The 15,423-nt window shown below is 39.3% G+C and overlaps 1 protein-coding gene and 1 long non-coding RNA gene across 5 annotated transcripts in view; one reads left to right on the forward strand and one right to left on the reverse strand.

Moving 5' to 3' along the window:
• Positions 1–3,656, forward strand: part of bltp3b (bridge-like lipid transfer protein family member 3B) — an 87,564-nt gene extending 83,908 nt beyond the window's left edge. For all 4 annotated transcript variants that reach the window (XM_069908314.1, XM_069908316.1, XM_069908315.1 and 1 more), the window contains one exon: positions 405–3,656. In XM_069908314.1, the coding sequence (XP_069764415.1) occupies positions 405–521 (117 nt within the window). In that variant the 3' untranslated portion in view covers positions 522–3,656. The remainder of the gene's footprint in view (positions 1–404) is intronic.
• LOC138748332 (uncharacterized) overlaps positions 1–15,423 on the reverse strand; it is a 54,533-nt gene that overhangs the window by 23,128 nt on the left and 15,982 nt on the right. The window lies entirely within an intron of this gene.

Raw genomic sequence — 15,423 nt, forward strand, 5'->3', positions numbered from 1 at the left:
AGGGTACTTTCCACATGCAAATGGTTGAAGATCACTCTTCCTCCTCCAAAGTAGCCAATCTCAACCCTCTAGATTCAGCTATCTGCTCTCCAAAACATTTCCTTGATCACATTCCCAATTCCTGAGCCGAAGGTGATGACTGCCTTATTCAACATCATCACTCCCAATTTGCCTCGGCCTCTGCCATGTCACAAACAGCTGCTGGCAATTAAAAATTCATACATCTTCATCTGCCGAATTCATAAATTTTCATTTTCCTTATTGTTATCTGCCCTTGGAATGTTAATCATTTGTTCACACTGACCTTTAGAACCTTGTAGGAAAATAAAAGTTGTGAAAAGGCAGAATGGAGAGTAATTTTTTTAAAGTGTTATGATATATTGCCTTTTTGTATTTGTTTCTAGTTACTTTTGGAAGAAAATGAATATCTTAAACAGAAATTAGCCAAAGCTAAATTGGATCTTGCTGAGGCCCAGATGGAAAAAGACAGCTTGTTGCAACAAATCAAGAGGGTTAACTAAACTCCATTCGTAGCCAGACACATCTCTTTGACTGCAGTGAAGTAGGAGTTTCTTGAAAATGGGACACCGCTATCATAAACTGTTGATTGTTTAAAAATAGTTTATAGTCTTCTCACTGAGCATTGAACAAACTTTATTAAGAGAAATTTGTCTCCTGCAGACACTTTTGAATGTGAAAAAGAACTACAGATCTGTTTGATCTCATTCAATCAGTAAATGCAACTATGATATGATTGTTGAGGTGCATAGGTTTTGCACCATGTATTAATAGAGTTGATCAGGACTTCAATCTAGAATCAACGCTGTCATAAAAGGGATTTGAATTAAAGTTTGAAATAAAATATTGTGGGTAAGCAATTTTTTACCTGAGTTATGCCATCAAGAGTTGCTTTTTTGTAAAAATAGAAATCCTGTTTTAAAGGAAGAGAAGACTGAATTTGCACTATAATTAACAATCTTGTCTTTGTTTTCCTATGTAAAGTCTATGAAATAGAATTTGTACAGCATAATATTAAATGTGTGTGTGATGTGCATTTTGGAAGGCACCATTGTTACTCAACTTGGTGCCCTCTGCAAAATCTATCAGATTAGATGATTAACAGTGAGGATGGATTTAAGAAAAAAAATGATGCACATCTTTACATCGCATCATAACATTCTTCCATAAACAATTGTATAAAAAATTGTACTCTAAATAAAGTTCAGTAAAATTATCCTTGATTTTTAAACTTTTAAAAAATGTTAATGCTATTTTAAAAATACACGATAGTTGCATATATTCATCCTGACTTTTTTTCTTTCTAAATATTTTTAATTAAGTAAACAGAGATGTACAGAAAATGTGTAAAATATGCAACAGAGATGTCAAATATAAAGAAATCAATAAAGTTGTCTATAGAGTAAGGTAACAGAACATCTTACAATTTTATCCTCAGTATTATATTTTCATTTTCTCCCCCCATCTCTTGAGCCCTTTACCAAGCTGAAGTTCTAAAATAAAAGTATACCTTGCACCTGGAATAATAATAGTGTTGGAAGACAGGGTTTATAATAAAACTAGAGGCTCTAAAAGTAGTTCCGAAAAGGTCCCCATAAGTTTTGAAACCTTGTGTCTAAGTAACTAACAGAATAGCAAATTGTTTCTAGATTTAAACCAGACATGATATTCCTCAGCCACTGAGCATGGGTTGGCAGGGCAGCATCCCTCCGTCTTAGTAATATTGCATATCTGGCCAAAAGATAGAACCTGTGATTTTTATTTATATTCTTAATCGAATGTACTTTTAAAGTTTATTTTTAAAATTTAGACAGTGAGCTCAGTACCAGGCTATTTTGGCCAACAAGTCCATGCTGCCCAATTAACCTACACCCCCAGTACATTTCGAATGGTGGGAGGAAACTGGGGAAAACCCACGCAGACTCGGGGAAAACGGGATTCAATCCCCGGTCCTGATCACTGGCACTGCGCTTGGCACTACACCAACTGTGCCACCCCACTCAAGTTCCTGACTTCATCATACTTGATCTTGATGACTCCCTTGTGAAAACAAAATTAAATCGAACAGATCAAGAGACAAGTCTTTAAGAAGATGGAGAAATGCAAATAACAATCACATGCACAAATCTATGCAATTGTCATCTCCAACAAGATCTGATGCAATATTTATCATAGGCTGAACATGAGCTTGTCACCAGGCTGAATCAGCCTGTTTGATTGACATCCCAGCTACCTTCCTGAACATCCAAGCCCTCCACCGATGGTGCACTATCTTTGGTACCATTAGTGTATCATTCCTGCAGATGGCACCATCAACAAACTCAGCATTTAACCAAATGAGCAACTCCCAGCTCTACTTCTCAACCCATGATTTGGTCGTAAGGTGCAAGTAAAACATCTTTGTAATCCCATTCACCACCTCAGTGCACAAAATCATAACTTGGAAATATATCACTGCCTCCTCAATGTCACCATATATAACTCTAAAATAATGACCAATTAGAATCAGAATTTATTGTCACGAAAAAAATCATGAAATTTGGTATTTTGCGACATATACCTATCTTACGACATCACTATATATAAAAAAAAATAGTGCACGAAAAGTAAGGCAGTGTCTTTGGTTCATTGATTATTCAGGAATCTGATGGCAGCGGGGAAGAAATTGTCCTTGTGCTGTTGAGTGCTTGTCTTTTGGCTCCTGTACCTTTTTTCTGATGGTAGCAGAATGAAGAAGGCATGGCCTGGGTGGTGGGGGTCTTTGAGGCTGGTTTTTTTAAGACACTGCCTCATGTAGACATCCTTGATGGAGTGAAGTCTGGTGCCTGTGATGTCACAGGCCGAGTTAACAACTCTCTGGAGTTTATTCTTGTCCTGAGAGTTGGCGTCTCCATACCAGGCAGTGATGCAACTAGCCAGAATGTTCTCCACGGTACATTTGTAGAAGTTTACGAGAGTCTTCAGTGACATATCGAATGTCCTCAAACACCTCACAAAGTCTAGCTGCTGGCGAGCCTCCTTTGTGATTGCATCAACATGAAGGCTCCAGGATAGATTCTTGGAGATGTTGACATCCAGGAATATGAAGTTCTTGATCCTCTCCACTACTGAGCCCTCAATGAGGACTGGATTGTGTTCCCCTGCCTTCCTCCTGAAGTCCACTGAGTGAAGAGCCAGCAATATTGCATCTGCTATGAAGCTATTGTGACAATAGGTGAATTGCAGTGGGTCCAGATCTTTGCTTAGGTATAATGACCAGCCTCTCAAAGTATTTCATCGCAGAAGAAGTTAGTGCTACGGGCGGTAGTCATTGATGTAGCTCACACTACTCTTCTTGGGCGCTGGGATGATTTATGCCCTTTTGAAGCAGATGGAAATCTCTGACTGTGCTGCAATGAGAGGTTGAAAATGTCCGTGAACACTAGCTAGTTGGCGCAGATTTTAGTACCCTTCCAGATTGTGGTGAATGTCTGCCAAGCTGCCTATCTCCCCTCTGGCAACCCTTGCTGTACTAACATTGACTGTGCATTATCTCTACTGTTAAGGACACTCCCCTTGGATATAACTGCATATGCACCTATTGTCTTTCATTATTGTACCATGAGTTTCTGCTAATAAAAGCCATGATTATTGTTTGACCATGTGTTTGACCATCGTCTTTGTCTCCTTCATCAACTGGCATTTCACAGATATGCTGTCAGGGCCTGATGCCTTGAGAGGGTTCACCCTCTTGAATGATGTTCTGATGTCGCCCTCAGAGACCCTCACAAGGTCCTCAGCCTTTTCAGGAATTCTCGTAGGCACTGCTTGGTTCTTCTTCTTAAAGTGGGCATAGAAGGTCTTCAGCTCATTTGGTAGTGAAGCATCATAGCCATCTATAGTGTTCACTCTCACTTTGTAGGCTGTAAAGGCATGCACTCCCTGCCATAACTGGCGTGTCTGTCTGTCTCTAGCTTCCTCTGGAATTGGCTACTTTGTTTCATAGATAGCCTTCTGCAGGTTGTACCTGGGCTTCTTGTAAGGATCCCAAGTCCCGGCCTTAAAAGCCCTTGTTCTCACCCTCAGCAGGTTGCAAATTCTCTGATTCATCCACGGCTTCTGGTTGGGGAACACCTGGTATGCGCGTGGGCACACACTTATCAACGCAGGTCTTGATGAAGTTGGATACACCTGTTGTATATTAGCTTCATGGGATTAGCTTCACTAAATGGTCTATAGGTTTAAGGCTTTTCCACATATAGGTAGAGACTATCAAAATAGAAGTTTTCTTGTAGAGTGCAAATAAAGAACAAAAAATTGGGAATATGTTTTCATTTTTCTCTTGTGAATGTTGCTTCTTGTATAACAGTGAAAATCAGCCTTGGTTTTTGAAAAACCCAACACCCAACCCCAACCCACCAATTTTCCCCTGCAACCGCTGCAACCGTGTCTGCCTGTCCCGCATCGGACTTGTCAGCCACAAACGAGCCTGCAGCTGACGTGGACTTTTACCCCCTCCATAAATCTTCGTCCGCGAAGCCAAGCCAAAGAGAGAAAGACAATAGCAATCCATTTGGTGGACAGAAAAACACACACACACAACATAACATATATATACCATACCATTAGTGGATTAACTACCACCCAGGCCTTAGGCCTAGCCCCACTATGGGCCCAGGCTATCCCCGAAGCCCCTCACTCCCTGCCACATGCCTGACTAATCCACCGCCCCTTGCTCCCTGCGGCAGAATGGGCCACTTCCGCTGCCTCTCACTTCCCGGTGCGGCTCAGGCTGCACCCACTGACCCTCACTCCCAGTGACAGCCTGGCCACCTAGGTGCCACTCTCACTACTGGCCTCTCATTTAACAGTACTGGCCACCAGTCATACCCCTCCTGCTGTTCACTGATTACCGCAGGTGATAATGTGAATACCAGTATTTCGGAGCTCCCTCCTTGCACTCACTGCAAGTCTTTATGCTGCTGTCACCAGTTCCCAGAAACTACTGCACGCGTTATTCCAGCAACAATGCAGAGCCAACTCTGGCCCAAAGTCACCGGCTTCACCCGAACAGTTGGGGTGTTAGAGAACACAGTTAATTCCCCTTAAATCACTTCTGAGTTGTAAGTGCGCCCTCGGCTCCTTCAGCGGAGATAAGATTTTGGGGTTTCTGGTGGCTATTAAACTGGCCGCCGCACTTTTTGGAATTCTGTGATGTTTGCCCCAGTCACCTTTCAAAATCTGGTTTGGCATTTTGGAGCCTCGATTGACAGGTGGACCCAGGACCAACGCAAGCCTAAACAAGTGGCTACATTGGTATACCAGTGGTTGTGACAGATCACTTTACCTTCTGGGGCCAAAGGCTTCAGCCTACTCAGCCTAATGGTTAATCTGCACACACACGCAGCACGGTTGGTATGGCAGTCAGCACAATGCCCTTACAGCGCCAGCGATTGGGACCAGGGTTCGAATCCCATGCTGTCTATAAGGAGTTTGTACATTCTCTCTGTGTCTGCGTGGGTTTTCCCTGGGGGCTCTGGTTTCCTCTTGTTGTTCAATATAACATGATAATTGAATTTTGATGAAGATCTACCGGGACCAATGCCTGAAGAGGGCGGACAAAATCAGTGAACCGGAGCGGACTCGAAAGGCCAACATGGCCTGTTTCCGCTCCGTAAATGGTTATGTTTATGGTAAAACTTAACGGGGGTTGTAGGTTAATTGGATGTAAATTTAGCGTCACGGACTCATGGGCTGAAATGGCATGTTACCGTGCTGTACATTTATTATTACACACACACACACACACACACACACACATAAACATAGACACACATAGTCATTATCTTTCTATATGGTTTGTAAAATATGATTGATTAAATTAATTTTCCATGTATTCAAAGTTCTTGTCTATTTCCCAGTTTAGCCATTTGTTTAGTGATTCTCAAACAACTGTAGACATAGTAGCTTAACTAACAGTCAAAGTAACTTCAGTGGAAGGAAATTTATTCCCATGATGCATTAAATAGAATTTAATGATTAATATATTGTCATACAAGTAAACTGTTGCATAAAATTAAGAACGCAAAGTAGTTGAAATTAACATTAAAATTAGTTGCTGAATGTGGCCACTAATTTACTGGATACTTAAACTATTTCATGCAAATGATCTTAATAGTTCTTTTGAACCTTTTTTTTAAAATCACGTCATTTTGCCACATTTTTTAAATCATCCATTAGAAAAACAAGTGCTAAAGTAATTCTATGACATCATCTGTGAATCAGGCTAAATATTTGGAAGTTTACAGCATTTTCTTAATTATGTATTTTTTGTTGCAAAAGGACACTTGGTATTAAGTTAGTATTTGTTTTTGATGAGAAATTAAACTTATTATTGCTAATGACATTACACAACGTCGTTATGTACCACCTAATCAGCGCTACGAGTACTTAATGTAGAATGCCAGTAACAGGTGATGTAAGCTGCTATTAATGTTGACAACATAAAGTTGACTGCCAAAATCATGGGTTGGAAATTAGTTCATGTTAATGACTGCCAAGATTAGGACAGTACAGTAAAAGAACAGACGAGTTGATGTGTCTGTCTCCATAACTCTTAAGCACTAACCTATATACTTCAACCTATCCTGGCAATGCATTCCAACCATCTACCGCTGTGGGGGAAAAGACATCTCAGAAATCTCCTCTTTCAATTTAAACCTATGACCTCTCATATTTGACATTTCCAGAGAAGGGGAAAAACTCTATCTGTGCCTCTAATTGTATACACTTCTTTCAAGTTGCTCATCATCCTCCGATGCACCCAGAGAAAAGAATCCGTTAGTCCAAACTCTCTCCTTAAAGCTAATATCCCGTAATGCAAGCAACATACCAATGAACCTCCTGCACCAAAGCCATCCCAACCTTCCTGTAATGCAATACTTCAAATGTAGCCTGACTGAAGTTTTATTCAGTTGCAAGTATTTCAATGTCCAGAGTGAAAATGAGGCAGTGAAGTTCAGGAAAATGGAAATCATTGAAGAGAAAGAGGGCACGTGAGAGATTGCAGATGGAGGTAGGGAGGGATAATACAGTTACAATGTGACTTGCCATCTTTCTCAATGCTCCAAGCAATGTAGACAAGCATGCTGTGCAGATCATATCCAATTAACACTTTTGTGGGTTCTCCCCCCGGCCATGGAAAGAGTTTAATTTTTAAAAGAATTATTTTGAAAATGCACCATTGCTCCCTCGATAGCACAAAGAACTAACATTTTCACAATGTTTCAGTACATATGACAATAAATTAAACTAATATTCTACGCAACTGAAATCTGATGTTAATTTCATGTTCATTACACAATGACGGCTTTCACTCACAACTGTGTTAGAATCTGGACTTTTCAAATATAGTTTATTACTGAATCACCTCACTGACAAAAGACAAAGGTGGAAAAACCCAACATCCAACCCCAACCAACCAATTTTTCCCTCAAACCGCTGCAACCGTGTCTGCCTGTCCCGCATCGGACTTGTCAGCCACAAACGAGCCTGCAGCTGACGTGAACATTTACCCCTCCATAAATCTTCGTCCGCGAAGCCAAGCCAAAGAAGAAAAGATTTTATAAGTACCTAAGTAACACAAAAACTAATGTTTACATCACCTATTTGTGGCAATCCTGATCCAATTAAACATAATTACAACAACTATGAATTACCTTTGATAGAACTATAGTTTGCATGAGATTTGCTGCCTGCTCAATGCAACACTGTTATTTCATCTTCAAAGAGGCCCTTTTTTCTCATGACTCTAACCACTCATTCCAAGGATAGCACTACTTCCAGTGCAGCATTCTCTACATATTATGTGTGAATGTGTTTGAGTCATGAGAATGAGTCTAAATATTGCATTCAAATTAAGATATGAATATTCTGGTATGCCGGACAACATTTATTATTTTGCTAAAACATTACGTGGTCATTTCGCTCTTGAATGTGAGGTCTTTTTGTTGGCAAATTTGCTCCCCTAAGCTGTTGAAACCTTTGTTGGATGGAAAGAATTTTTGGATATCTCAACATGATAAAACATTCTATATGAATTGAAATTCTATATTATATAATATTGATTGCTTTTTTTTTACAACTGATGTATTTTTCAAAGACTTCTCGTTTGACAATTGCCAAACAGGCATCTTTTTGTATAGCTGACATAAGCAAGAAAAATGTGAGAGTAACTTATAGTACACTCTGAAGAGCTCTTGCACATTTCTCAATACTTGACAACATCTAAATGAGCTTTTGGCAGTCTATAGTTGGAACAGTGTGTCTAAGAGTATACCCCACACATTTAATGATGTAACAAGTGAAATGTATCTTCTCCACCATTTTCAGAAGTGTTAGTCTGCTTCATACTTTTGAGTTTCAAAATTAATGTGGTTTGTTGTATCTTGTACAGTGTTGAGACTGTAGTCATATTCTAATGTACTTAATTCATAGAACCCTCGCTCTTGCTCAAAGCATCAGTTATGTATTTTTACCTTTGCTATATAAAGAACACTGCTTGGCCTGCTAAATTGCTCTATCTTTGTGTTTTAAATTCAACCATGGTGTCTGCAGTTTTTTTGTGTTTTACTTCTTACAACTTAAAGGAGTCCTATTAAAGGATGTAAACAAGAGAAGGGGCTTTTTTTGAACCCTAATTCATTGCCTTGGACCTGCTCAGGCCCTCTTACTGATAATGAAACTGGGCTTGCAGGCATTGAGTAGATTTAGAGACACAAGAGACTGGTATAACCCGGGGCAATTAAAAATACCCCAAAATCCTGGAGGAGCTTAAATGATCAGGCAGTGTCTATGAAGGAGGAGGTAATGGTGAAAGTTTTAGGTTGAACATCAGGGAAGAACAGGGTCTTGATCTGAAACATCGACCTTTCCTCTGCCCCAACGGATCTGGCTGACCTCCTGAATTCCAGCAGCATTTTCTTTTTTCAGTTAGATTTGTTTCTGTATGAGACTCCCTGCCATCTCCAGCATATCCTGCATGATCAAAAATGCAGCGTTCAACAGCATGGGAATTGAGTGCATATCTTTGAACATCACTGCATGCCTGGTCTACTCCACAACTAATTTTTATACTCTAAATGTGTAGCTTTTATTTGTATCAGCAATCCAGGAACTATTTCAAGGCTAAACAATCAATTCAGACACAATATAATGTGAAAATCAAAAAATTGCAGATGCTGGATGTCTGAAATCAAAGCAGAAAGTACTGGAAACATTCAGCAGGTCAGGCAGCATCTGTGGAAAAAGAAAGATGAAACATAAACTATTCGTCTTTCCAGATGTTGCCTGGCCTACTGTTTCCAGAATTTTGTATTTTTAAAAACATTATTAAATCTTGAATTATTAATAAGTCAGTCGAATTATTGTCATACAATGGACAACAAAGATTTTACTTCCTGAGCTCTTCTTGGTATATTTTGGGCTGTTGATCCTAAAAATCAAAAATCAAAAATCAAACCATAAAGTACATTTTCTGCCTTTGCACTTTTCCTGCTGATCTTGGTGCAGTCAGTGACGAACATGATGAATGGTTTCACAAGGACATTTCAACATTGGAAAAGTGGTATAATGGAATCTAGAATCCATCAATGCCGGCCAACTATTATTGGACACTGACACAAGAGGCATCAGATGCTGAGTACAACAGAGTATCAGCAGCAAAACATTTTTAGTTCAGTTGAATTAATGCAATGGGTCGGCATCATTATGCGATTAAACATGCCAAATTCAATAAAAGTTAATTTAATGTTTCTCCAAATTACTATGTGATACAGCAAATCTGAAATTTTCTTTGTGTTCATCTTGAAGTTGTCTATTCCCCAATTTTTGTTTCACGAAGCAAACGTTTTGAAAAAATAATCATTGACCAGTGTTATAGTCAACTATGCCAGCTTTCTCTTTTTCTTTCTTTCTGATTGCACTGTATTCAGCAGCATTAAAAATTGCAGGTATTCTCTTCAAAAATGTAGTTTGGAAATTGTTTTACTATTCCCACTGATTCTTGATTTGAAGCCCAAAGAGATCTAAAGAAATCTGTTAACTTTAAGCACTGGAACAAAATATTTTCAAAGCAAACAAAGTTCAATAAGTTGGCTGAACAATATTTCCCCTGTGCTGGATTTGACTTCATTAAACCTTTTAATCTCGGACACCAGTTGTCTGGTTAAATACAGTAATCCAGAAATGAAGAGAAACTGCCAAGAAGCCTTACTATTTAAAGGTTGAAATTTACTAGCCATGTCAGGATTAAGTTCTCAGAAATCCTTGAGGTGTCCAATCAGATCAAAATAGAGGTACATATCTCTTTTGTTTCCATGCCTAAAGTAATATTGACAGTAATATCCCTTGTAACTTTCAGAATGATTTTCACTCCCTGCCTCATTTTCGTCTTGGCCCAAATGAGTTGAATTCCTGTGTTGATGTGAGTATTACCAATCAGGACAGGAATTATGTGAGATGCTGCTGTAGAAAAACTGTACAGAAAATTCAATTGGAGAACTGAGGAAGATGACAATTGTGTCAATCCTAGGGTCACTGATCCAGGGTTCCTTAGGATGCTGCCCGTACAGTCAAATACCCTCAGCTACTTAATCAATTGTAGTGGACAATTTCATTTACAATTCCTGAAGTAGACTCTGACTATCACCTACTTACTGCAATTCATAGGCTAATAGATGGCGAAAGCAGCATTTCACTCTCATCCCTTATGGACTTTGTGAAGGTGGTGGGCCTCATATTTGAGAATCTCCCATGTTATTGTTAAATGGCAAGTTCCAGAATTTTGCCAAAGAATCATTGAGGAATGGTGACTAATTTCCAATCAGACTGGTGTGTGACTCAGAGGCAATTTTCACTCTCTGTAACTGGATTCCGGACTTCCGCGTCTGTCTGGGTCGGTAGCAGAATGTTAAGCACTGTCGTTCTGAGGACTAGCGCACCTCATGGCTGTGTGGTTGGCCCACTCCCATTCACGCTACTGACCGACAACTGCAGTGCTCGATCCAGCTCCGCCGATTTTATCAAGTTTGCATATGACACAGCAGTGACCTCATCAGCAACAATGATGAGTTGCACTATAGAGAATTTTTAAATTAAATTAAAAAAAATTTAAACATGATAACAGGCCATTTCAGCTCACAAGACTGTGCCGTCCAATTTATACCCAATTAACCTACATCCTGGTATGTTTTTGAAGGATGGGAGGAAACCGGAACCCCTGGGGAAAATTCATGCAGACAAGGTAATAACATACAAATCCCTTACAGACGGCACAAGATTTGAGCCCTGGTCATGATCGCTGGTGCAGTAAAGGCATTGCGCTGACCGCTACATCAATCGTGCCACCCCTTGAGAAGAGATAGAAAATGGTGTAAGAGTAACAACATGAGTCTGAACATAGACAGAGATAATTGTGGACTTCAGGAGGTCCAAGTTCGACCACCCACATCAATAACTTTGTAGTCAGAAAATAGAGAGTTCCAAGTTCCTTGGAGTTCACTGAACTTGTGACCTATCATGGACACACATCTCACTTGTCAGGAATGTGCAACAGTGACTGCAACTGCTAAGAAGACTGAGGTGATCAAGGCTACCATCATGTCAACCTTCTGCAAGAACTCTGTTGAGAGCGTCCTGGCTGGCTGCACCACAGTGGTACAGTTGCTGCAGAGAAATGGATTGGAGGTCAATTCACAGGACCATAAGAGTGGCAGAGAGGATCATTGGAGTCTCCCCTCCCCCCTCCACACAATGTACCAGGACTGTTGTCTGAAAAGGGCGTGCAAAATCATTGAGGACCCCTTCCACCTTGCACATAGTATCTTTCAGCTGCTCCTTTTGGGGAAGAGATATAGGGGTATCAGAGCCAGCACCACCAGGCTGAGGAACAGCTTCTTCCCATGGGCAGCGAGAATGCTGAACGACCAAAGGAATTGCTCAGACTAACCATCTGAGACTCTCATTTTTTGCACATATGAATATTGTCCTGCACATATATATTGTTTGTCTGTATGTGTGTTATATCTGGTTGTACGTCTGCAAGTTTTGCACCAAGAACTGGAGAATGCTGTTTTGCCAATTTGTACTTATATAATCAGATGACAATAAATTTTACTTGAAATGCTGCACTTGTCCTTCTAAGTAATAGAGTTATGGCTTTAGAAACTGCTGTAAAACCATTTTGATTCAAGTTGCCATGATGTCCTCAGCATTGCAAGTACTGCGCCATTCAGGACTGTATAATCTCATGAGAGATGAAAAGCCAATATTGTAATATCAAAATAATTTTAGGTGGGGTTGTGGATGAAATTTGGATCTTTTTTCTGTCATCTGTTTAGGTAATCAAAACCAGATTAAGAGACCACATTGGTGGGAGGAAACTGGAGCTCCTGGGGAAAACCCACAAAGACACGGGGAGAACGTACAAACTCCTTACAGACAGCGCAGAATACAAACCCCAGTCCCAAACGCTGGCACTGTAATGGCTTTGGCACCAACTTTTATTCTGATCTTAACTTTTATAACAGTATACCCACATAGGATGGATATTTCAGTCACTGAATGGATGAAATATCCATTTTAGGATAGCAGGTTTATTAGACTGATATCAAGAGCAAGAGGAAGGTCATAGTTATTTAAGGATAATATCTTGAATTGAAGAAGACAAGCTACAACAATAGTAGATCTAGAAATTATTTGCGATCCATTTTTAAAAAATTTATAAGCAAGAAATCAAACTTTAAACCTTTTGTCAAATGTTCAATTCCAAAGTGATTTCCCGTGGGAAAGAAATCAATTTATTTCTGGATTGTGTTTTTTTTTCATTTACAGTGGCCCTATGAGCATAGATAGTTGCTGATCTCGGCAAGTTTTTTTCTGTAATCATTGTTTGGATAAATGCAATATTTATAACACTAAACCTAAAAAGCAAAGCAAAAAAAAAAAGTAAAAGAAGGCTGCATGGGTTAGATCAGGGCCCCCCAAACCTTTTAGACCATTGACCCCTTCATGGAATCCTTGATCTCTCATCGACCCCCCCCCCCCCCACCAAGGCAGGCACAGAAATAAATAAAAAAATAGATGGATAAATAAATAAATTGATAGATGAATAAATAGTAATGATTACGTAGATGTGCAGTTTCCATATGCATTATCCTTAGCAGCCGCCATTGTGCTTACTAGAAATGCAGCATTTACACAGTAAATACAAAGCTATCAGTTCACTGACACCACTCCAATAGCAATGTTGGAGTAGGCACTGGCTGTCTCTGGACTAGACAATACTCAGCCTAGCATCACCACAACCCAGATTTTCGTTACGTTCTTGAAAATAAAGCTAAAGCTAAGCTAAAATATTTTAAAATGTTACAAGACTACAATGCCTAATGATGAATAATATAGTTAATACGTTTATCGAGTATTTTTAAAAATAGAGCATACGAGTTTTAAAAATTCCAAGTCAATTCATCCATGTGGAAACAAGTATTACAACGGTCCATTGTCTTGTGATTCCAACTAATAATAAATTATTATAACTATATTATCATTGTTTCAGTAAACAGAATACAAAATAGACAATAAAAACTAATTATAAATTAGAAATGTGTATCAGAAATTTACATTATTTCTTATATGTCAGCTTTCAACCCCAAAAGTTAAATCGACCTCCCCTGATCCTCTTTTGACCCCCAGCCGTTTATCAACCCTTTGGATAGTCACATCAACCCCAGGGGTCGACATCGACCACTTTGGAGACCCCTTGCATAGATGTTAGCCATTGACACATTTGTAGGAATTATGTGCCCAGAGGTGTCACGGTTGTGGTAGCAGTGCAATGCCTTTACGGTACTAGTGATTGGGATCGGACCAGGGATTGAGTCCCGTGCTCTCTGTAAGGAGTTTGTATGTTCTCCCCGCATCTGCATGGGTTTTCTCTGTGGGCTCTGGTTTCCTCCCACTGTTCAAAAATATACGGGGAGTGTTGGTTAATGGGCGGCATGGTCTCGTGGGCCGAAATGGCTTATTACCATGCTGAATGCCTAAATTAAAAGAAAAATTCAGCTAATGAAATGTATCAAATGTAAAAATAGCTGAAAATTTTCCATCGGGTTAAAATAAAAAACAAAATGTTCTGAAATCTCTGAGCATTGGCAACTATTTCATAAAGTATGTAAAATTTCAATAAACAAAATTTGTTTCGGTAAAGACAAGAACTGAACTTAATTGTTTTATTGGAACCAAACTTTATTGAATTTATCTAATTCAATAAATTAAGAATTAACCTTGCAACAGTTAGCTGCTTGATTGTAATCTACAGATTTTATTTGGTGAATACAAACACTGCATGGCATTTGAGGCTGATCCCCTTCTTCAAAGGGAGAATGGTGCTCACAAGAAGCCTGGATGGATTTCTGTCCATTTAAAACTGTGAAAATTGTTTGTGCAACTCTAAGTGTGCCTTGAACTGGAAGTGCAAGACTGTGGAATTGATGTTTGTGTTGTCAGCAAAATCATAACATGGCCATACACTGAGGTAAAGCACTCAATTAATTTGCAAACTGACATATTGAAGCATTATTCAGCAAATTGAGTTTGTTTACCTTTCCTAAATCTAATTGGTTCAATATAATTTTCACTGAAATCTGCTAAAAACTGTTAAGGTTGGCAGGCAGCAACAATCCTCAAGAAATCAGATCCTTCCAAAAGATAATTTAGATTCAAAGTGGCAGTGATATTGACAAGCAGATCTTTCTTTACCTCTGAGACAAAATTCAAATAAAACTAAGGAGATCAGGCAGCATCTGTTGAATGAGAAACAGTTAATGTTTTAGGTCAAAGACCCTTCAACAGAACTGAACTTTCCTGCCTGTAAGATTTTTCAAGTATCCAGGGCATGGTAAAATGAAGGTTTGTTACACACTCATTCCACTGTATGTATACAAAGACAGGATTCCACTTCATGAGAATATAAATGATATTAGGCCATAGAAATTCTATGCATGTTTGCTTGGGTAGCAGGATGCTTATTTCTTTAATAACGGTGTTCATTGGTGAACTTGTGATCACGAAGGCCTGGCTGTCAGAAGTTATTATTTAGAGCCAGACTGAAGTAATACATTTGCATAAATCTTCACATCACAGTAAAATGCAAGCATGTTGAACTTCAAGAACGTAACGACAATCTGGGTTGTGGCGACGCTAGGCTGAGTATCCCAGGCTCCCCACAGTCACAGTTATTGTTGCATTGTTTGGAAGCTAATGTGTAGTCTTCCGAAAATCTCCAGGGTCTAATATTTACATTTTTTGTGAATCTAAATTTTTATAACGTGAGGTCAAATTGCATCCAATATACTTCTAGTTGCAAAG

The sequence above is a fragment of the Narcine bancroftii genome, chromosome 13 (genome assembly GCF_036971445.1).
Source record: "Narcine bancroftii isolate sNarBan1 chromosome 13, sNarBan1.hap1, whole genome shotgun sequence".
Taxonomy (NCBI): Eukaryota; Metazoa; Chordata; class Chondrichthyes; order Torpediniformes; family Narcinidae; genus Narcine; species Narcine bancroftii.